Source organism: Suillus clintonianus, assembly GCF_016758775.1.
Source record: "Suillus clintonianus strain FC179 chromosome Unknown DEU56scaffold_3, whole genome shotgun sequence".
Classification (NCBI taxonomy): domain Eukaryota; kingdom Fungi; phylum Basidiomycota; class Agaricomycetes; order Boletales; family Suillaceae; genus Suillus; species Suillus clintonianus.
In genome coordinates this window covers 950,014-970,670 of record NW_024539227.1, presented here as the reverse complement: position 1 = coordinate 970,670, position 20,657 = coordinate 950,014, and the positions used below count along the sequence as shown (strand labels likewise).

Here is a 20,657-nt window from a genome sequence, read left to right as displayed (position 1 = left end):
CTCCCTATCCCCGCAGTACTTACACCCACTCAACGAATGCGGGGTATGCTCGAGGATCGCTCATCCACGAATGTCTTGCAATCATTTTACAGCCCCTGATGAAAGCCGCCGAACTTGGAATCATGATGTCCGACCCAGTGGGAAACATCCGCCACTGCTTTACCCCCCTTGCGGCATACATCGTCGATACTCCCGAGGCGTGCATGCTTGCATGCGTGCGCGGCAAAACTTCTCCATTTACACTGGCATCTTATCTCCAGTTCGGGGACAATTTTCGTCACCCTGCACGTACACGTGCCATCACGCTCGAGCAGCTCGCCAGCATCAATGTTGACCCCAACGACCTGGAAGGATATTTTGCCGCATGCGCGGAATTCCGGCTAAATGGTGTCTTTGCACCTTTCTGGAAGGGATGGCGGTTTAGCGATCCTGCGATCTTCCTTACACCTGAAGCTCTGCATCACTGGCACAAACAGTTCTACGACCACGACGTGCAATGGTGTCTTGCAGTTCTTGGAGTGCAGGAATTCGATTTCCGAATCTCAATACTGCAACCCGTCACTGGCTATCGCCACTTCCCCAATGGAATCTCCAAACTGAAGCAGGTCACAGGCAGAGTCCACCGCGATATACAGCGCTATATTGTTGGATTGATCGCTGGTGCAGCCCCTCGTCGATTTGTGGTCGCAATTCGCGCTTTAATGGATGTCCGATACTTAGCGCAGTCTCCCGCACCTGATGACAACTTACTGGCGGCTATTGACAGATCACTTGCAATCTTTCACGACAACAAAGATGTCATCATGACACTAGGCGCTCGGATGGGTGCGAAGAGAGTCATCGATAATTGGCACATACCCAAGCTAGAGCTCATGCAGAGCATCACCACTAGCTCGCGCCAAGTCGGTGCCCTCATCCAGTGGTCCGCAGACGCAACTGAACATGCGCACGTCTCTGAAATCAAGGACCCAGCACGGCGTACTAACAACAACGACTACGATCCCCAGATCTGTCGTCACTTAGATCGAGCAGAGAAACTGCATCGTTTTGCAATTGCTACAACTCTCAAGAGTCTTCCCACAGATCCCGATCTCCGTGAGGATGAAGAGGACAGGGACGAGGACGAGGAAGGGGAAGGGAATGAGGAAGAAAATGACGAACTGATGGATCCACGAACTGCACTCTTAGAAGAACTAAATCACACGCGCACCACTTCCAACTACTTCAACAAACTGAGAACGTTGGGGACTGCAAGGCGCGATGAAATTCCTCAGGCTCATCCTCCTCGTACGTTCCTTGCTGGCAGTACCGCCGTTCATCTTAACTGTTACCCCACCCGACTGGCTTGAAAATTGACGAGGTCGCCGATCAATTTAACATCCCAGATCTGCGGCATGCTCTCTCGGACTTCCTTCAACGTGATGCGAGGAACAGAGATGTAGTTTTTGGGGTGGGGGTGCCAAGAAGATCGCTGATCGACCGGCCCTTGAATATACCTTTCGAGCGCCTTCAAATATGGCATACTGTTCGCTTGCAGCAAGTCTGTCTCCATGATCCCAGTATCGTTTTACCCGCACAAACTTTGCATGCCTCTCCTGCACACGCTGGGTGGCCAAAAGGCCGACAGGATGTTGCCATTCTCAATGTCAATAGCGCGTATGATTGGCCCAAGTCAGGGTTAACGGGTGAGCTCTTTAGTACTCACACATACTTTGATTGTCCCTGACACCTTCCTCTCTTTTGAAGGTCACACTGTCTGTGAACTGCAGCTCATCATGCGTCCAATGCCACGACGAGGCTCACGTATTACATGGCATGATCGATATCTTTGTTATGTGCGGAGCTTTAAGGTTGGCGCGGTTGATCCTGTCACCGAGATGCACACATTGACACGCACAAAACATGCCAACGGTACTCTAGTGGGAGATATAGTTCCCCTGACACAACTTCGAGCGTTCATCAATATCATCCCGAGACTAGGTGCTGCAGCAGATCCTCGGTTGACCAAGTCTACTTCCACGCACTATCATTCCTCGTTTTACTTGAACAAGTACTTTGACAAGCAAATTTATGATACCTTGTACTATGCATCGCAAGGATAGATACGATACGATACCCATGACAGATTTTTTTGTGTAGTACTCAATGTGGTATCAGAATTTGAATTTGATGTTTATCTAGTATGCCTATCTTATGCCCACGCCGCAGCCCGCAACCCGCAGCCCACTGCACTGTAACCAGAGGGAGTGCTCAACAAACTCGCCGACTATTCAGACAGACAGGCAAGTTGTTGTTGTAGAAACACATTGGTCTGCAGTACTCATTACTCCATAGCGTTGACCGGTCTTGACTCTGAACGCCATGGCAGACGACCCGCTCACTGACCAGACTCCACCAACAACATGCGCCACCACATCATTCGACCTCTATCTTTGTCGACCTTCACTCAGCTCGACGGGTTTCCAGCCTGAGGGTGTCGCACCTTCGATCTTGTCAAAGAACTACTCAAATCAGAACTCGAAGGCCACGTCATTATCGAAGCCGACCTGAAGATCGAATACAATGCTAGTGTTTTCCACCAACTCGTTCCCAAATCCTCGTTGGAGACCAGGCATATCGCACAAATCAATTACTATGGTCGGGATAATGGACCACCGATATATTTCCAGGGCGCATGGAACTTCGATCGCCACAAAAAGCCCAGATTGAACAATCGGAACAACGACTCTGGCGATTCGGATGATAAATCTGATGCTAGCACAGATATCGTTAACACAGATGTCGAGGCCTTGGATTCTCAAGGTTCAGGGATGGTCTCAGATGGCACCTGGAGTCACGATGAATACGATGGGACCGCACAACCAGGATCGAAGAGGGGACGTAAACCTTCATCGACTGAGAAAGACTTGCAGTGTCTTTTCGAGACTGTTCAGTATGCCCTGCGCCGTAAACAGCAAATTCGCGCCAAAATTCCCTTCCCGATATCGAAAATCGAACGATACTGGTCTGCAGAGTTTGCTGACTCACCAATACCAGACCCTTATAACGCACAAAAGCCTGATGTTGCTCTGTTTTATTACAAGAGTAAAACTAGCGAGAAAACGTGGACAGACGTCCTGAGCTTTGTTGAGCATACAACTTCTGATTTCAACAAGAGGCGTGACCTAGGAGTGTACTGGGGGTCCGCCACTAAAGCATATCTCATCATGCGAGAACAGCCCTGGCGTCGCTTCGTCCTCTCATTTTTCATCTCTGCCGACCATCTTTACGCCCATTATTGCGATCGCTCTGGCCTCATCATCACTCTCCCAATTCCCATCCAATCGTCACCCGCTCGTGTCGCTGATGCGATAGCTACTCTCTCATTAGCGGATCCCAGCCTCTTGGGTCTCGACCCCACAACACATATGTGCATCACTTTTTGCCAGGGTACTCACACCGACCTAGCAGTGGGGGCGATCGGTTGGGTAACCGACAATGCTGAAAAAAAGTACTCGATCATGGCTGTTTTGTGGAAGAGCCAGGGTCTATTTTGTCGCGGAACGGTTTGTTACCGTGTTCGAGATCCTGTAGATGGAAAGGAATATGCGATGAAAGATTGTTGGGTGACTGAGGCGAAGAGATACCACGAAGTGGACGTCCTTGGGAGGGTCAAGGGCATCCCTAATGTGGTCCAACTCGTAGACCACTGGGATGTCCTATCCAATGGGGAGCCTGACTGCACAGCCCGCATTCGGGATGGATATGGTGTCCTGCTCGAGAACAGGCCAGACACGAGGTTCTTTAACAGGTATCACCGGCGCCTTCTCTTGACCCCCTGTGGAGATCCATTATGGGATTTCAGCTCCAGAAAGGAACTGATTTGCGCCTTCCGCGACTTCGTGGTTGGTCAGTTCAGTTTGTGTTTGATTTGTTGTATCATCTAACACTCTATCTATAGCTCATGAAACAATGATCCAACGACGAGTTCTACACGGAGACCTTAGCCCAAACAATTTTATTATCCATGAAGGTATTGGGTATTTCATTGATTTTGACCACGCGTCAATCATAAAGGAGGGCGAGACATTTACAGTTTCGTTTGGTACTGTAAGTTTGAACATGAAGTTCGAGATTCTCGCTATTGACCACGCTATTTCAGGGAACTGTGCCATATATCTCTATGCGCATTTTGAAAAAAATGTCGAAGAACGTTGACATCCTCAAGAAGGCAAAGACGATCAACGCAAAAAAGAACGACAACACCAACAGCATCGCTCAGCCGGAACTGGTTGAGCACAATTCCAGTGATGACCTCGAGTCCCTGTTCTATATTTTTTTCGAATTCGTTTCCAAGTACGGGGGTGCACATGGTACACTGGCTCCGACCTGGGATAAGATGAGTATGCCATGGGCGGATGCCTATGAGAATTTGGGCGCTACAAGCGGCTTGCTTGCCACCTTTTTGGCGAAGAAGGGAGCCATGTCTGAGGGTGATATCCTGACAGACAGGGTATCAGACTACTTTTCAGAATTCAAGCCCATTGTTGACGAATGGCGCACTCGAATTTATCGCATGGAGTCTAATCTCGAAGGAGCCATTGTTCATGACCACATCTTCCAAATGCTTGCTACATTCATTACGAAACTTGGCGATGAACTGCCAACTCCACTACCCTCTCCAGTAGCTCCCCCGAGTGCCTCAAGTACTCATCGTACTGGAGCTCCCCCCATCGTTCAACCCACAGCAGGGTCTTCGCTCCGTCGTTCATTGCGGCTCAAGCAGGCGGCCGGACCTAACGATGCTGGCAGAGACTAACGCAATTCTGATGCCTCTTATTACTATCCTTCATCTGAGCTTTCTTATGCGTCTTCCTATAGTTCCTTCTTTCTTCTATGTTACCTCCCTCAGGCTTAGAATGCCAACCACGGACGTCGCTATGTACCAAATCATGATTATGTAACATGGATTATGTCAGTCATTGGTACGCATAACTAGCTAACTTCGTACATGTTATTCAAGCCACCTGATACATGCCTCCGAAGAAGAAGCTCAGACGTTCTTCTCCAGATTTAGGGGTGACTGCTCGGCGAAGCTCGAGATCTAATCGTGGTGTTGGAGGCCATGCAGCGCAGCTGCAAAGAGTTGGAGAAACACTTGCTGCCCCAGCAAGGAGAAGACCAAAGGGTGACGATCTTCAAATCAGCAGCTCAGAAGAAAACCCTATGGCTCCTTCGCAGCTTCAGCAAGGAAAGAGAAATGTATTTTTTTTTTTTTGTGACTATGTTCAAGCTAATTTTTTTTCAGCCTCCTGCAAAACCTCGCAGCTCTCCAAAAACAAATCAGAACGAACGCAGAATAACGGGAAGCGACCAACATCCTCAAACTCCTACTACCCGTCTGGATATACATGTGGCTCGCTCTTCCGAAAGGTTCGGATTCAAGGAACCCCATTCCAATGGTCGCGAGAAGTCCAATGGCCGCGAGAAGTCCAGGGAGGGACAGCCTATGCGGAAGGAAACACGGTCCGGTGGTCGCAAAACGGTTGGACAGAATGTGGGTCAGCGAGACACAGGTCATGAGAGGGAGTCTGCGGGACGTGATAGTGGTCACGAACGTGATGAGTCTGATGTCGATGTTGACCGCGATGATTATTTTGACAGTTATACGCAGATGTAAGTGTTCTTCTTTTGCATGTGTTCTTCCTGATATTATGTTCTCATTGCAGGGATAGAGGCGCCGACCAGGACACGCACCAGCGAACGAACGATACGGGCAACACAATGGATCTCGACGACAATATTGATCCGCTTTTTCCTGACAATGAAGCTCAAGGAGATGATGAAGTAGATTTAGATGGCGAGCCCACAAATAAGGAGCCGGTATTTGATTTTTCCTCTCTCCATTCCTGCATTAATTATCTGTACTCAAGGCTTACGATGTTCTCGAGCGTCATCATGCAAAGAATGGGCAGCGCAAAGCTCCTTCACCAACCCATTTGTCAAAGGGAAAGGGAAAGGAGCGCGCACATACTCTCGACTGCCCAGAATACCCTCCACAACACCCATCCCAACATGTTCATTCTAGATCTCCTCGCCCATGCTCTCCTCAACACACCAGGCGCTCGAGGTCCCCTCGTCGATATCCATCATCTGGAGGAGCTACTGCTGTTCGAGCGGTTCGTAGACACTCACCTGCACTTCACTCACGTCGTTTCTCTCGTTCAAAGTCTCCACGCCAACAATCATCTCAGCAAGTCAGATATGAACGCACTTCATCCTCACGCATGCAGTCTCCTCTTCGGGGTCCATCTCGGCCAACTACTTCCTCAAGTCGCAGTCACACAAAGCCCACCTCTCGTGGATGCTCTCCATCATACACTCCATCTGACCATATCCCGCCTGCGAGCCGTGAACACTCTTGTAGCTCACCCGAAGTTAGTCGCCGATCTGGCAATGGTAAACAAAAGGTGAAGACAAACCAGGAGAACCCCTCGAAGCTAGGATTCTATCCACCTACTTGGCAAGTATTCCTGCAGACGGCGAAATTAGAGATGCGGTTGCAGGCCGTTCTAGCCCACCCAATCCCAGAATCCCAGAACGCCCTCAACCTTGCACGAGAAGTCTTGGATACCGTGCTATGGACATACCACGAGAAGAAGATTAAACTCGAGAGAGGTATATTCTCCCTACGCCGCCGTCTACTGTTCTCATAGCTGTTTACAAGGTTACTTTCCGGAGTACGACTCACGGATGTGCCGTCTGGTAGGTCCTTCGTTTCTTGATGGCGAATATGTTCGTTGACGCTGTTGATGAGCTGTGCGATGATCTCTTCACGTTCCGCACAGAGCTCAAAAAGGTCGTCATGTCTGTCGCAAAAAGGGTGTACGACATCTTCCCACAGGGCTCGACAATGCGAAAGGAGGAGGCCCAAAAGAAGGTCACCGCTGCTGCTAATAAACTCCTCAAGAGCGGTGATTACCTCCGGCTTCCTGACTCGTCTGGCGTAAGTTGCGACTCCCGGTAATAGTGTCACTTACATTTGACTTTCGCAGGGAAAATTTGAGAATTTCTCGGCGCAGGCTCTCAAGGATGCTTGTCTCGAATTTTACTACAGCAACGGCAAGAAAGCGCTGAAGAACACGGATGAATTCCAACGAACAATACCCATCAACGCGATGCTGCTTGTAGCAGCGGTGGTGTGTTTTTCGTTATTTTATTTTATTTACCCTTTCATCACTGATTATACAACAGTTGAAGGGTGTTCTCTCCGGCTTTCGGGAGACCGGTACTGACAAGGTTCCTGATCTTACCGCTGAACAGTGCAGGACCCACTTCGCCAATCTACAGAAATCGGTTGACAAACTGCTCGACATTCCGGAGCGCCGCGAAGAGCTCGAAGACATGTTGGAGCAATGGGCTAGGATAGGCATGGGTGACTATGACGAGTATGCGGATGGGAGTGTGGCGGACAGCGACGCGGAGGACGTCAACATAATTCTTTAGTAGTACTGCTCAGATCAATGCACCATGTTTTTGTTTCACAATTCATACAGTTTATGCCAGCATGTCTACTGTGTGAAGCCCTGTCATTAAATATATCCTTGGTACAGCATGTCTCAAGTGGACAGACTGTACAGCATGTCCCAAACTGTACAGACTGTCCTCTCGAGACATGCTGTACAGTCTGTCACAACGCAGACGGTCTGTACCGTGTGTACCGTGTGTCCGTCTCATCACAATGCAGACAGTCTGTACAGACTGTCTGCATTGTGATGAGATGTACAGATTGTAGGAGTATGTAACAGTATTGTAAAGGGGGGACTTCCTTGTGTAAGTGTAATGTCTGTACAATACTGTACAATCTTGTACAGTATTGTACAGGTACCCCATAGTTTGCTGATGAAGTAAGTTGTTGTTTTCCTGATGTATCTGCGATACTGAAGTACAGTCTTCAGTGGAGCAGCGGCACAACGGCACCGAATCGTGATACGATCCTGGTTTACCAAATCCAGATCATCTCGGTGTTCGTTCCTTGTTGACTGTTCATCAGCTGCAGAGTGCCCACTGCCCACTATCAGTAATCACGTGCTAATTTTTGAGTTTTAAGCTTAAGTTTGGAAGTCATGCATTGCAGATTGCAATCGCCCTCGCAAATCCCTCCAAATTTGCTCACCTGATTGCAGATCAGTGAAATATGTCACTGGGGCCCGGGCCCGGGGTCTTATGCTCACTCAAACTTTCAAAATCTCTTATATGTGTATATTCAGGAGCCTCGACTTCCACCTTACATGATTCAGACCATTTATCCTTGGTGCAAAGTAAGTATCGATTACTTATTCTCTCCCCGTGCTATTTCAGACGGTAGAAAGGTGTCGCTGGCCGGTGGAGTGACCAGACAAGTCCAGGACTTGCAGCAGAATATACGTTCCTCCCAACTCGGTAGATAGAATTATTTATTTATCAGAAATATAGTCTGATGTGCAAAAGAGTTGTACAAAAGATGGTGCAATTGATATGGGGACATGATTTGGAAGGCCGAAGGCCTTGAGTCGACTGAAGGCTAAAGAAATGGGAGGACAAGAGAGACCGAGTGAGAAGCATGGTAACATATCACAACGAAATGCACGAGGTACAAGAAAAGATAGCCTGGATTCTGTGGAAGGAGCCGCATGTCTGAATAGATGTGCTCACGGGGCTTTGCGGTTGGCCTTTGGCAATAACGGGACAAGCCCGGATTTCTGTATTTCAGGGCCCCTGGTGCCAAGGTACCTGTAATTACAATCGGGTTAAGAGATAATTCATACCAATGAGAAATTCGGATGACCTTTGAGATTCGTAACACCAACTGTGGTTTCCGCGAACGAAGGTTGCCGTGCCATCAAAATACTCTTTGACTAGGGCGTCGACAGAAGGTCCCCATGAAGGAACCTTCGCGAGACCGTCGATAAATCGTTTCTGAAGTTCAGCGTGATAATGTGCTGCCCAGGCCATCGCACTGCCTCTGTCTAGCCCGCGTTCCAACATGACAGTACTTATCAAGTTATGATCATCCCCAGCCGCCTGTTCTCTGTTGTACGAGATCATGTCCTGTGAATGTTGTTAGCAGGCTACAACCCACGACGTCTTCAAAACTACTTTACGTTGTCAATGATTGCCAACTCTATGACGCAGTCAGCGAGATCCCCGATGACTGGATGATAAAACACTTCATCAGGAAGGTCCATCCCCATTTCAAGTATTGTGAAAGAGGGTTTTACGCCAATACCCCTCCGTCGAAGCTTCAGGTAGTCATCGACACTGTGCCTATGGTCTTGTTCACGGTCGCGAGCCTCGACAACGACTGCATGAAGGTATACAGGAAGGGTTTGAAGAAAGCGACGTTGAGAAGTCAGGCTTGCAAATTGGATTGCATAGGCCCAAAATCTACGCAAAAATCCCTTGGGCTTCAGACGATCATCAACCAATTCCGAAGCACTTACTGTCGCGCGACTTCACCGATGATGGATTCGCCTTCTGGTCGTATTTCATGAGGATTGCGTACGGCATCGATCACGATGTCCATCCTTTCCTTTGCGACCGCTTCATTTTCGTTGTCGGTATACTCTTCCACAAGAAAGAATAAATTCATCAAATCACAGCCGATCCGAAGGTGTTCTATTTTTGCGGGAACGGAATCAGAGTTCCGTGACGCGTGAATTGCCAACGGTCAAATACGAACCCTTTGATGCATTGGGATAAAGCAATGCTGCTAGGCGTGCTGCAAGCACGGTACATATCAATCATCGTCAGAATTGAGAGCTAGTGACATAAGTCGAACCAAAATCGCATTTATCGAAAGCTTCCTGTGACTCAGGACTCAGAGCCTTGAAATCACGGAACGAAGCATCGACTTCAGCTTTCATATCTTCGAAGTGCGGATTGATGGCGCGAGGCCAGGGCCAGGTGATCATGGTGTCTGGGAGGTATATTGTCTTTGGGCGAGCATCCATGGCTCCAAAATGCAATTTCGGATGAGTGCGATTGTTTGAAAGAGGGGAAATCTTGTTGCTGGTTGATTCCGGGACTGGTAGCAGAACTTATATACCTGGGCCCTAGGTCAGGATCAGCCTTCGCGTACATATCCGCAAACCAAAGATGAGGTGATAAGTCCCCTGCCACAACATCCCTGAGATCTCGGTTAGCTTGCCATAGTGTATTCCCGTATTAACTCGTAGTATGTTGTCTCGGGAATTGCCGCATACGCCGGCTGAAACCTTTGCTTGTCGCTAGGCAGAGGGCTAAGTACTCATGCCAAAAAATGAATTTAAACTGATACTGACAACGGTGGGTAGAGAGGTGACGTGTACAGGGGTTAACGCGGCAATGACTCTGTTCGCGGTCGAGAACCTCGACAACTACCGCGCGAATGTATGCGGTGGACTGCACCAAGAGACCACGTAGAGTAGATTCATCCAATCCACATCGGTCCTCGCATCATTCTAGCCATAAGTCTTCGGCACTGTGCCAGCGGTGTAGCTGTCAAGAAAGTGACGCTGAGAAGGCTCGCAGTCTGAATTGCGCGAGCCCAAGATCTAGTAATCACGAGCCGATAAGTGAGTTGAATCACCGATTAAAGTCCCCAGGAGATGACGTTGAGCTGTTGGTAAATTAACAGCTCGCTTCCAGACCTTATTGCTAGCTTGAGCGAGCACTCGAAGGAATAAACCCCCTTCCCCACGGACATGCCTCTAAATTCCGATAGGCCAGTGCGGCGGGTCGCGCTGAGAGTTTGATAGTATGTAGCCACGGTTGCAATCTGGCTGGGCCATAGGGAATGGGGTTCCTGTTTCAATCAAGAAATAGGGCAATAGGGCAAGCAAAACATGACCATGAAATTAGTGTTCCAATTTGCGCGGGTAAATAAGCTTCAATCGATGACACTAGTACTGTGTATAACGACATCAGTAAAGAGTTCTGATGCTAGCCTAAGTGCGACATCATTACCTGTCCGTAATATCGTGCCAAACGATGAGCATGAAGTAAGTCTACATATGATGAAAATGTCCAGTCCAATCACAAACCACAATTATCCATTAAATGTCAATCAAATGCCATCATCTTCTACAGCCCCCCAGAAACCAGACTAGGGAATCATCGGTCAACGACGATCAGTCCCACGCGCGACGAAGGGTGGTGAATCCAGAGAGCAGCATTATAACAATCATCGCGACGACACCAGGAAGAGCAGAGTCTATTTTAAGCTGAGGTAGCGCTCCTGAGCATCCGGCACATTGCCACCCTGAGTGTATTCAATAACAAGATCGACGGTGCGCATGGGCGAATGCAGACTTACCACTAGTCAAAGGCGTGTAGGCCTGTGGCGTATACATAGCGAACACAAGCTGGCTGTTTGGTGCCAAGTAACCAGGCGTGGGGATTGCGCTAGGGCCACCATTGGCCCAAATATGAAGCGTGTAGCTTGCCTGAACTAGCGGAAGGCTAGGGTTTGCGGTCTGGTAGCCATACGGGTACCACACCACACTTGAGGCAGTTCCGGGAATGACACCATCAGTGGGGCCCACGGGGTATGTATACCCGTTTGCGCCTACTGCTGCAACAGTGAGGGCGGTGGGTGATACAAGGACGCTCGAAAAGTTCCACCCAAACGTAATATATTCGCTGGGGGCAATTTTGTAGTAAGAGTTGGATTGGATGGGAGGCATGGTTATAGTGATTGCTCCAGCAGCAGCTCCCAACGGGATGGATGGCAATGGGGTACTCCCATTCACGAGGGATGCCGAGCCAGAGACTGACGCAGAGGCTGAAGCCGAAGCGTTTCCATTCTGTTGTCTGCGTTGCAGATCAAGCTGACGATGCATGGCTTTGTGCGCTCAAAGGAAGAGCGTCTGCGTGGTGGGCAAGACGAATGGCAGGAAGAGTGTGGAATGGAGGAAGCAACTAGTAGTGCAACCGTGTACCTTGAGAGAGCATGACCTGCGAGTCACACGGGATGTGATCCATTCCAGGAGGGGCTTGTTTTAGACTCTGCCGCAGCGGTTGTTTTCCACGACTTGCTGACCGCAACTGGCGGCCCCAAAGAGCTATATCAAGCACCGCAGTCACAGCCCTTAGCCTGGCCACAACAAAGGCGCTGACTTGGTTCCAAAATAGGATTGGGTTGAAACGATGAGACCTTGTCGAAACTAGACTGAATTGTCCGTGTCAGCGAAAAAGCCCCCGACAACATTTTCAGAGACTGAACCAGAGCTTAGTCTGGAGAATGTCAACACCAAACCCGTGAAGACACAAAGTTGACCAGCAAACCGCAACCAAACTTTGCAATCGCAAAAGCTGTCATGCTCTGTCACAAGTCGTCAGTTGGTGCGAGACTTGGTTGTCAGGTAGGTCCGTAGAACTTAGTGGCGCCGGTTAGTAACTCCGATCATTGAGTCCCACGCACGCCGATGACAAAATGATCTAATTCAGGAAGGTGTCGTGGTTTGGCGGCCCCCCATCCGAAACCCCATGCATGCATGTATAACAATTTTCTTCAAAGTTCTATCAAGTATCATATATAATAACCATCTCCCAATTGCAAATGAAAATTCAGCCAAGGTGCGTTCGTATCCTAACCCTTGCATCGTTTCTAATCAATTGTACATAACACCAGCCTGAGCCTCTTGTGTGCCAACAGAAGCTGAAGTACGAAACAATGTACGTTTCAGATGCTCAAAATTGCAGAACGGACTAACGAGCATATTATAATCACTGAGATCACGACAGGGTAGGACAGGATTCAGCTCTTCTGGATCAAAAATACATTCGAGGTCTCGTATTGGCTATGGCACAAGATAGTGGCCCCCGAGCCTTCGCATCATGCTGGTAACATATCCAAGATGGACCACGCGACGCTCAAATATGCGCCCTTGGAAACCTGTGCTGCAGTACGGGACCAGATGTACTTGTACGTGCCTCACAGTTATATGTTCTCTCCCCCCTGGTAAGCTGTCCCGTAGCGTCAACGTCGATGATGTCAGTTGCTAGGCCGTCTCTTCCGACATCACCGGTCACCCCTGGCCCATGTATTTGTACGACGCTGTTGCATTGTTCACCTGATAATATTTCCATCCTGCCCTTGGGATTACGGTCGGGTGTCTGCTCAGGCTATGTTCTCCAAAATGGTCAGCAAAGACTAACATGCAGCGCGTCGATATAGACCTTCACAAAACCGCCCTGAACCATTCTCGTATCCTAATATATACACTTGATTCTGTGAGGAAAATTCTACTTCGGTTCACCATCTTCCACAGTTTGGTAGAAATCCCTAGCGATCCGCAACTGTGCCTCTCTACCCGTTTCATTTTGGGTGTCCGGGATAGCACGAATGACCAAATATTTGCGGCCTGTCAAGACATCTAGCGTGACCTTGAAAGGATCAATGCTAGAGCCAGCAGATGTTGCGGCGGCCAGAGCTGCATGGGATCCAACCACTACACCACCAGCTTCCTGGACAATGACGATACCGGCCTTATAGAACAGGTGAGATGGATATATCAGCATATACAAACAGTTACTTACGCAAACATCCCATGGCCTTGTCGAGTATCAACGTGATGATCGTCATAAAGTATAGCCCACTCACCAGCAACCGATTTCCCTAGTAGCCACATCGTGTCAAGGAAACACGTTGTGTCAGAGTGTGTGACACGTGCAATAAAACGGCTCACCAGTATAAGTCTAGGCCACCTTGAGCGACCATCGAGATATTAAGCGCTGCACTGCCCAGGGACCGTATAGAATGAGCCATCCGTCCTCCTGCGATGCCATCTGCAGGATCGCCCGCAAGACGCAAGAATGAGTCTGATTTTGGTACCAGGAAATTTTTGCTACGGTCGGAGCCCCATTCGATGGCTGGGAAAGTGAATATGTATTCCCATGCATGACACGAGACGTACCTATAAGAGCCTTCTGCAAGGAGGGGAGGGGCTTGGGGTTGGTGAGGGGTAATTTTAGAGGCTGGCTATTTCCACGGGTGAGGAATGATCCTTGGCCTTCAATCCCGGTGTACTTGACATAAGGGTTAGAGGCTGACTTCGATGTCACTGAGTGTTATAGTGCGTACGAGGTGGTCTAGGAAGGGGTTGTATATAACACCTAAAACGGGCCGCTTTTGGTAGATCAGCCCAAGAGAAATACATGCGAATGGGAAGCCGTGGACAAAGTTCGTTGTGCCGTCTGAAAGTCACCGTCAGATCCCAACAAACTAAATAGGAGATCGTAGCTCACCGATCGGATCAACACAGAATGTCGGCTCATCCGTGAGCTCATTGCGTGTTCCAGAGGAGTATGATTCCTCTCCGATGCTATAATAACACGGATCGATCGGCATTATTCGGTTGATGCGTGGATTATAGACTTACAACTTGAAGCTGGGGTAAGCCTTGGCGATTTCGCTATTCACGAGCTCCTCCACAGCAACATCGTATTCAGTAACCAAGTCGACAGAATTCTTCTTTGTATTGACGTCCGAAGTTGACTGAATGGCCTGTGAGCCTTCAAGAATCAATGTACCAGCAGTGCGGGCGAGCTTGACGGTGAAAGTCAAGATAGAGCGCAGGTCGACGGGCTTCAATGTTTGTGTATCGGCTGACATGGTGGTCGAAAGCAAGTGGAGTGCTTAGCGCTCAGCGCTGAATACTAAGCCGATTTGCCAGCTGAACGTTTCGCATTTCTTCTGAGAGATCTATTGATACCATGAAACTTGTAGCTAACTACAACTGATAATTTGCTGCGTGCTGGAGTTGAGGTTGATATGTAGCTGCCGCCTGAATGTGTCGACGATGGTGATTAGCCGAGTTGCAATGGAACTATCCAATATTCTCATCCAAGCTCGGCTGGACACCAAATCATAGCAAGAGGTAGTCTGGATTCAGTCAACCTAATTTTCAATCTGGTGGGAGGTCAGGCTGGTCAAGCCTCTAATAGAGCTAGGAACAAAGACAAGCGCGCAAGGCTACGCCAATGCGCAAAACGGAAACTGTTTCCCACATGCCAACTTGACCGACGCGCGTCGACAAGATGTACTTAACACAGAATCCCTCATACTTCCACTTCTCTGCACCCTATAAACCATGTTCTTGACGCGTTCTGAGTACGGTATGTTCATTCTGACGGCTCGACATCATCATGTGATAGAGCTCATCGTATTTGCAGATCGAGGTGTCAACACATTCTCCCCGGAAGGTCGACTGTTCCAAGGTACGTCAGACAACTTTGGTGTCCTGAAATTGTTCTGAAAGGATGCAGTCGAATATGCTATCGAAGCTATCAAGGTACGCATTACATCGTGCAGCATGACTACACATCTCATCTTCCCCAGCTTGGATCGACAACAGTCGGCGTACGCACTCCAGACGGCGTAGTCCTCGCAGTAGAGAAGCGCGTCCAATCCCCACTCCTAGAATCAAGCTCCATCGAGAAGATTATGGAAATTGATACCCACCTCGGATGCGCAATGTCCGGCCTCACAGCTGACGCCCGGACGATGATCGACCACGCACGCGTCACAGCCCAGAACCACGCCTTCACTTACGACGAGAAAATCAAAGTGGAGAGTGTAACTCAGGCTGTGTGTGATCTGGCGTTGCGATTTGGTGAGAGTGTGCATGACGAGGAGGCGATGATGAGTCGGCCGTTTGGTGTTGCGCTGCTTATTGCTGGTATTGACGAATTGGGACCACAACTGTGAGTGCGAATCGAGTCGGCCCCTTTGTTCGACCTGATCCTTTTGCGGATTCTTGGTAGATACCATACGGATCCCTCGGGCACCTTCATGCGGTATAATGCAAAAGCCATTGGGTCAGGGTCAGAAGCAGCACAAAGCGAGCTACAAGACAAGTGGCACAAGGTATAATCCCCGCCTCTTGAACGTGTTATTCGGTATTCAACACACCATTGGACAGCAAATGACGTTGCTTGAGGCACAAAAACTGACGCTACGAGTTCTAAAGCAAGTCATGGAGGAGAAACTAGACCACCACAACGTCCAGTTGGCACAGGCATGTATTTCCCAGGTTCTTCTACAAATCTTCACAACTAACATTGATTTCGTCACAGGTCACGCCACAGAAAGGTTTTGCGATATTAGACGAAGTACAACTGAAGGAAATTATTGACGCCATGTAATGATTCAGGTAGATGACAATATTAAGACAGCCTCGAGACATGTCTTTGCTAACATTTGTTGCCCGCAAAACCTGGTCGACCTACCTGTTATACAAATGGGGACAGCATGATTGTGACTAGCACTGTGAGTACTAGTCGACTGAAAGAACTGAGAGGACAAGAGTAGCGTCTATGAACGAGTGAGAAGCATCGTAACATTTTATGACAACGAACGTGCGTGCGGTTGGCCTTTGGCAGTAGCGGACCTGCGATCCAACGCAACGACAATAGGAGTGACTCAAATGAAGCCTTTGATAATCCCAGGTAGAATTGACAATATTAACGCCCCTGGCATTTCGTCGCATTTGAGTGAAGGGTAAGAGTAGTCGAACGTTAATACTTGTATGAAAAATCTAATTAGCGGAAGGGTATGGTAAATCTGTACTACTACTAAGTCAACAATCGTAATGCTGGACGCATGGTATACAATCTGAAAGGTCTGAAAATGAGATAGAAGAACAGTATTAGAACTCATGGGGGGATGCTTGGAACGAACAATTGCGAATAACAGACGAATAAAGAGAGGGCATAATAGTACGCGGATAATGTAGTAATCCGTCAAAGGAATGATTTTGGGCGCCTCAGGAAAAGAGCGTTAAGAGGCGTTACATCAAATGAATGTTTTTTAAGTTTACTGTAATGATGATATCTCGTACTGGAACAAAGCGGTAAGTGATCAGCCCTTGAAGACAACACCTCACGAACCATTCTGTATGATCGTGGCTGTCCGCCTGGTGTCAGTGACTGACGTGAGGTGAACTATTGTGCGGTGTTAGAAGGGGATCATCCAATGTTGAAGTTCACCTACTCTTGAACTCCCTATCCTTGTTCGACGAGAATGTTTGGTGAATGCTTCCGAACTTGTTGTAAAAGTCTGCATGGAACCACTTGAGAGGTGGACCTGATAGAAAGCACCACTACCACCTACATGAAGATACGTTTTCGTAATCATTTGGTCTATCACCATAGCGTGGCATATGATGGCTAAGACGGACACCGCTCTTGAGCTTTGCCTAAAGTATCATCAGCATCATCATCGCCTTCGCTTACCGAACCAATAACAACAGACCTGCAAAAGATCGACCTTGTTTAGGAAAAGAATGATGCTGACGTGTGCAAGAAGTTTGTTCGATACGACAGATTTCCATTCCTGCAAGGAATCTTCTAGTCTGTTCACCTCCGGGTCCTGTATACTGCATCAGTACGTCACGTAGATGTAAGCAATCAGTGGCTGACCTCTGCTAATACTTGATCGAAAGCCGAGATGGGCGCCAGAAAAATAATCGCATTTACTGCATGGTGATATCAATGAACGATCATCATCATCATCGAAGAACAAGTCATATAATTACCATCTTCGAAGTAAGGCGCCCAGGCATGCCGTTGATTTCGGGCACCTCCTACGTCGTAAACTTTCCATGTTATGAACCGGCGCTGGGAATCAGCAATTGAGAAAGAGTGCTCGACGACGCCCATGGTCTTGAGCCGGGCTTTCAAGACATCCTCTAAACATAATATTGTTAGAAATGGCATGTTTTTAGACAGCCAATTGACCTACGGTCGCTCGGAAAATACCGTAGAGCGGTGATGCGCGATATCTCGTCCAAAAAGCTGTTTGTTGTCAAGAAAAAAATACAATATCAGATACAAAGCACCCACAAGCCACTGCCCTCTTCTACTCTGATCCGTTTCTCCCGTAGGCGTTGCTTGACACTGGGGTCTTTCCATAATGCCAGCATCGGCTGAGCACAAGAATTGAGAACATGAACAGGGTCGCTTGGATCGTCCCACCAGCCCTCAATCTCATTTGTGTGTGCACTCTTAGGACTCTTGATCCTATTACCGAGGGAAAAGGCCTTTTTCCAGTTCGAGGTATGATGAACGCTGACTTCCGCATTCTTTGATTTAGACGAGCTGTTGCTTGACCCACCAGGAGAAGGGAGGCTCGTTGAAGGCGAAAGCGGGGAAAGCGGGGATGAATTCCGTGATGGGGGTATAGTAATGAATGGCGCAGGTCGGCCATTCTTGCCGATAGTAACATGGGTATTAGAGTTACCATTTGCATAGATACTCCAATCAGGCTTTGAAGGGGCAGTGTGGGTAGGCTCGTCTTCATTCGGAGATGACAGCATTCGGATCAAACGTTCCTCCAGCTCCCTCAGAGGTTCCAAAGCGCGGCGATATTGGGGGTACTTTGGGACCCTAGTCGCAGGAGCCGCAGAAGACTCGCGAGGCAAGGCGACTACGCAACCAGACGCAGTCTCCTGATCCTCTGCATCGTCTGGTTGGTCTGATTCAGGGGAGACAGCATCAAGGATGCTGGAATTGAGCGTCGTTATCACAATATGCCACTAGATTCGCAGTGGTAACAGGACTCACCGGCGAACGGATCGCACGAGGTTAAGATATATTACAGCTCTCCATGCGATTCGGTCAGCATGGAAGGCAGCAGTCGCATGCATCAATTGAAATTCTGGATGAGATATGAGTCAGTGCGGCCCAGACATGTGCAATGCGTAAACACTGAGGAGTGCGGTTTCATGAAATATATAGTATTGCAGGAACGAAAACCAACATGAAGGTTCTTTCGACCAAGTACACCTTCGTGCTAAGAGATTTCCACTCGATAGAATATAAGATGCCAACATGCTGTAGTGAAAACCAACAACACGTCTGGAGACCGCGACAGCTTATTATGTTCGCAGCTCGGTTCCGCACAAAAACGAAGAGACGAAGCAGAAAGCTTGGATGACTCACGTTTCAAAGTTGTGCTCTTGCCGCTCTCACTCTGTCCCAGAAGCAAGACCTTAATTTCAGGTTTTGTCCTCTTCTCTTTCTTCTCTGCACGGAGCATTTCATCGATTCCATCGCTCACCCGTTTAGCCTCCGACTCTGCTTCCAATCTCCTTTCACGATCTGCAGCACTCTCGTTCGGAGGGGGCATAAGCGCAGCAGCCAGTGGATCGGAAAAGGATCGGCGTCGGTTTGGCTCCAAAGGCCGAGCCATTGTCTTGGACGACAACAAGACGGGCGCAGAGACAAGGATGGTCTAAAGAGAAAGCCGAAAAACCTAATCGTGCTTGAGAACTGGTTTTTATAAGTGCAAGAGGCTAACAAGAGGCTAGTCGCGACAAGCGCTTTCCAAAAGAAGGTTCTGCCTGGCACGTGGAGGCCTTTTTTCTGAATTTTCTCTTATTTTGGCTGTCAATATTGTCTTGTCACGGCCGCAGGGCAATGCTAGGGCTACCTTTGCTTCCTGGGCGATATTAAGTCGAAATATCTGCTTTGATGAACGGGCTCGCCGTCACTGAGCCAGGATCATGCTACCGCCGCGGAGAGCTTCACGGGGTATACTTACCTGTCAATTTCTAATATTTTACCATTTACATAGGAAATGTCCGACCGCCGACTGTCAAAGTCTGTCACCTCGGTCTCTTCAAAACTCCCCGATATGCCCTTTACGCCTGAAGATATGTTGTATGGGAAAAGCCTCCTGCCGAGCGATTCAGAAGGACTATGCAGCCGCTATTTCTCAATTCCGTGCTCCAAGGGAGCCGCTGTCGATAACTTTAGAACCATCGTACTAAGTATCTTCTCTCTTTACCGAAAGCTTATCGGTTTCATGAGGTCTTCTAAGGTGGGTTTATGACACCAGGGACTGCTTCAGCGCTTGAACCAAACGTAAAATTCTTTTGCGAAGGCGTTAGGACAATGCAGACCGTCCACAGGCACGAGATTTTTTTGCATCAATGTGCCTACCCGCCATGCTGATCAGTCTTCTCACAGCAAGACCGCTCCACGTACGGCACCGCAATTCCAACGCTCTCATATTGTTTTGATAAATCGATTGAATCAATGCAAAGAACCACCTGGTATTGAAATTGGAGCCTCGAGGCGGGTTTCGGTTTCGCAGAAAGACCGGTTCTTCGCGAAGATCACTTAACTCAGGCTAGTACCGGCGTAGAGCATTATTAGATGGCACTTATGCAATCTTTGGCTGTACTCTTATTTTAGTTCACTCTTTTCTTCACGTGGTTGTTGCTGCTTTTCTTGGTGGGTATCAGAAGGTCTTATTTCGTCAACCTCAGCTGACAACTGTCGTACGACGGTAGCTCTCAACAGGCATCCTCAATGATAACACCCTCCCAAGCTTCTAACTCTCCTTTAGCCTTTCGAAGACAAGCGCATCACTTATCTGTTTACATGCAGTAATAACTTCTTACCTGACATCACGTTATTTGTTTTTTTTTTTTTGTTGTAGGTTCAAGTTCTTCCCTCGATGGCAATGTATTGCTGTCCTGCTGTGCCAGTGGCATATGCATCACGATGTTGATCTCAATTCATCATTGCCACGAATTTACATGCCTGCGATTCTAAAGCGTGCCGACTAGCAACTCACGCCTCAAGACCTTCCTATTGGACGTAAAAGTTGACTGCCAGACATCTTGGCGGCACCGGTATCCCGTTATACG

At 48.5% G+C, this 20,657-nt stretch overlaps 8 protein-coding genes across 8 annotated transcripts; 4 read left to right on the top strand and 4 right to left on the bottom strand.

Moving 5' to 3' along the window:
- Nucleotides 1-125: 125 nt before the first annotated feature.
- DEU56DRAFT_906934 (uncharacterized protein) lies at nt 126-1,349 on the top strand (the record flags this gene model as incomplete). The annotated part of the gene is made up of 1 exon (XM_041356864.1): nt 126-1,349. One exon carries the CDS (start codon nt 126-128, stop codon nt 1,347-1,349), a length of 1,224 nt encoding a protein of 407 aa, XP_041214995.1.
- Nucleotides 1,350-2,361: 1,012 nt separating this feature from the next.
- On the top strand, nt 2,362-4,798 carry DEU56DRAFT_906933 (uncharacterized protein; the record flags this gene model as incomplete). The annotated part of the gene is made up of 4 exons (XM_041356863.1): nt 2,362-2,473; nt 2,515-3,888; nt 3,941-4,089; nt 4,142-4,798. 4 exons carry the CDS (start codon nt 2,362-2,364, stop codon nt 4,796-4,798), a joined length of 2,292 nt encoding a protein of 763 aa, XP_041214994.1.
- A 215-nt stretch (nt 4,799-5,013) lies between these two features.
- DEU56DRAFT_943975 (uncharacterized protein) lies at nt 5,014-7,485 on the top strand (the record flags this gene model as incomplete). Its single annotated transcript, XM_041358969.1, has 8 exons — nt 5,014-5,241; nt 5,288-5,655; nt 5,709-5,862; nt 5,913-6,657; nt 6,707-6,744; nt 6,797-6,985; nt 7,035-7,178; nt 7,234-7,485. The coding sequence occupies 8 exons, from the start codon at nt 5,014-5,016 to the stop codon at nt 7,483-7,485; spliced, it is 2,118 nt and encodes a 705-aa protein (XP_041214993.1).
- A 1,184-nt stretch (nt 7,486-8,669) lies between these two features.
- On the bottom strand, nt 8,670-9,971 carry DEU56DRAFT_906931 (terpenoid synthase; the record flags this gene model as incomplete). Its single annotated transcript, XM_041356862.1, has 6 exons — nt 8,670-8,751; nt 8,807-9,069; nt 9,123-9,405; nt 9,462-9,636; nt 9,701-9,739; nt 9,800-9,971. 6 exons carry the CDS (start codon nt 9,969-9,971, stop codon nt 8,670-8,672), a joined length of 1,014 nt encoding a protein of 337 aa, XP_041214992.1.
- A 1,158-nt stretch (nt 9,972-11,129) lies between these two features.
- DEU56DRAFT_751234 (uncharacterized protein) lies at nt 11,130-11,840 on the bottom strand (the record flags this gene model as incomplete). The annotated part of the gene is made up of 2 exons (XM_041349563.1): nt 11,130-11,260; nt 11,315-11,840. The coding sequence occupies 2 exons, from the start codon at nt 11,838-11,840 to the stop codon at nt 11,130-11,132; spliced, it is 657 nt and encodes a 218-aa protein (XP_041214991.1).
- Nucleotides 11,841-13,211: 1,371 nt separating this feature from the next.
- Nucleotides 13,212-14,727, bottom strand: DEU56DRAFT_322808 (myo inositol monophosphatase). Its single transcript, XM_041345659.1, has 7 exons — nt 14,382-14,727; nt 14,248-14,324; nt 14,084-14,196; nt 13,917-14,028; nt 13,689-13,872; nt 13,604-13,618; nt 13,212-13,555 (listed from the first exon to the last, which is right to left on the bottom strand). Exons 1-7 carry the CDS (start codon nt 14,612-14,614, stop codon nt 13,246-13,248), a joined length of 1,044 nt encoding a protein of 347 aa, XP_041214990.1. The 5' UTR covers nt 14,615-14,727; the 3' UTR covers nt 13,212-13,245.
- A 327-nt stretch (nt 14,728-15,054) lies between these two features.
- DEU56DRAFT_769051 (proteasome subunit alpha type 5) lies at nt 15,055-16,462 on the top strand. Its single transcript, XM_041351280.1, has 8 exons — nt 15,055-15,117; nt 15,175-15,219; nt 15,268-15,293; nt 15,341-15,705; nt 15,766-15,868; nt 15,924-16,019; nt 16,078-16,154; nt 16,252-16,462. The coding sequence occupies exons 1-7, from the start codon at nt 15,093-15,095 to the stop codon at nt 16,144-16,146; spliced, it is 729 nt and encodes a 242-aa protein (XP_041214989.1). The 5' UTR covers nt 15,055-15,092; the 3' UTR covers nt 16,147-16,154; nt 16,252-16,462.
- Nucleotides 16,383-19,392, bottom strand: DEU56DRAFT_769036 (guanine nucleotide binding protein, alpha subunit). The gene is made up of 11 exons (XM_041351279.1): nt 18,943-19,392; nt 18,565-18,658; nt 17,845-18,504; nt 17,744-17,796; nt 17,538-17,690; nt 17,422-17,477; nt 17,255-17,371; nt 17,114-17,198; nt 16,994-17,059; nt 16,891-16,944; nt 16,383-16,840 (listed from the first exon to the last, which is right to left on the bottom strand). The coding sequence occupies exons 1-11, from the start codon at nt 19,190-19,192 to the stop codon at nt 16,791-16,793; spliced, it is 1,638 nt and encodes a 545-aa protein (XP_041214988.1). The 5' UTR covers nt 19,193-19,392; the 3' UTR covers nt 16,383-16,790.
- Between the last annotated feature and the right edge of the window lie 1,265 nt (nt 19,393-20,657).

Excerpts from the sequence above, each read along its gene's own strand:
- DEU56DRAFT_769036 (XM_041351279.1), bottom strand. The coding sequence starts at position 19,192 with ATGGCTCGGCCTTTGGAGCCAAACCGACGCCGATCCTTTTCCGATCCA. Across the intron at positions 17,478-17,537 it reads GGCGCCTTACTTCGAAGATG|TAAATGCGATTATTTTTCTG; the intron begins GTAATTATATGA and ends ATCACCATGCAG. Across the intron at positions 16,841-16,890 it reads AGCCACGATCATACAGAATG|TACGAGATATCATCATTACA; the intron begins GTTCGTGAGGTG and ends GCTTTGTTCCAG.
- DEU56DRAFT_322808 (XM_041345659.1), bottom strand. The coding sequence starts at position 14,614 with ATGTCAGCCGATACACAAACATTGAAGCCCGTCGACCTGCGCTCTATC. Across the intron at positions 14,325-14,381 it reads GCTTACCCCAGCTTCAAGTT|CATCGGAGAGGAATCATACT; the intron begins GTAAGTCTATAA and ends GTGTTATTATAG. Across the intron at positions 14,197-14,247 it reads ATTCTGTGTTGATCCGATCG|ACGGCACAACGAACTTTGTC; the intron begins GTGAGCTACGAT and ends GGTGACTTTCAG.
- DEU56DRAFT_769051 (XM_041351280.1), top strand. The coding sequence starts at position 15,093 with ATGTTCTTGACGCGTTCTGAGTACG. Across the intron at positions 15,706-15,765 it reads GACGAATTGGGACCACAACT|ATACCATACGGATCCCTCGG; the intron begins GTGAGTGCGAAT and ends GATTCTTGGTAG. Across the intron at positions 16,020-16,077 it reads ACAACGTCCAGTTGGCACAG|GTCACGCCACAGAAAGGTTT; the intron begins GCATGTATTTCC and ends ATTTCGTCACAG.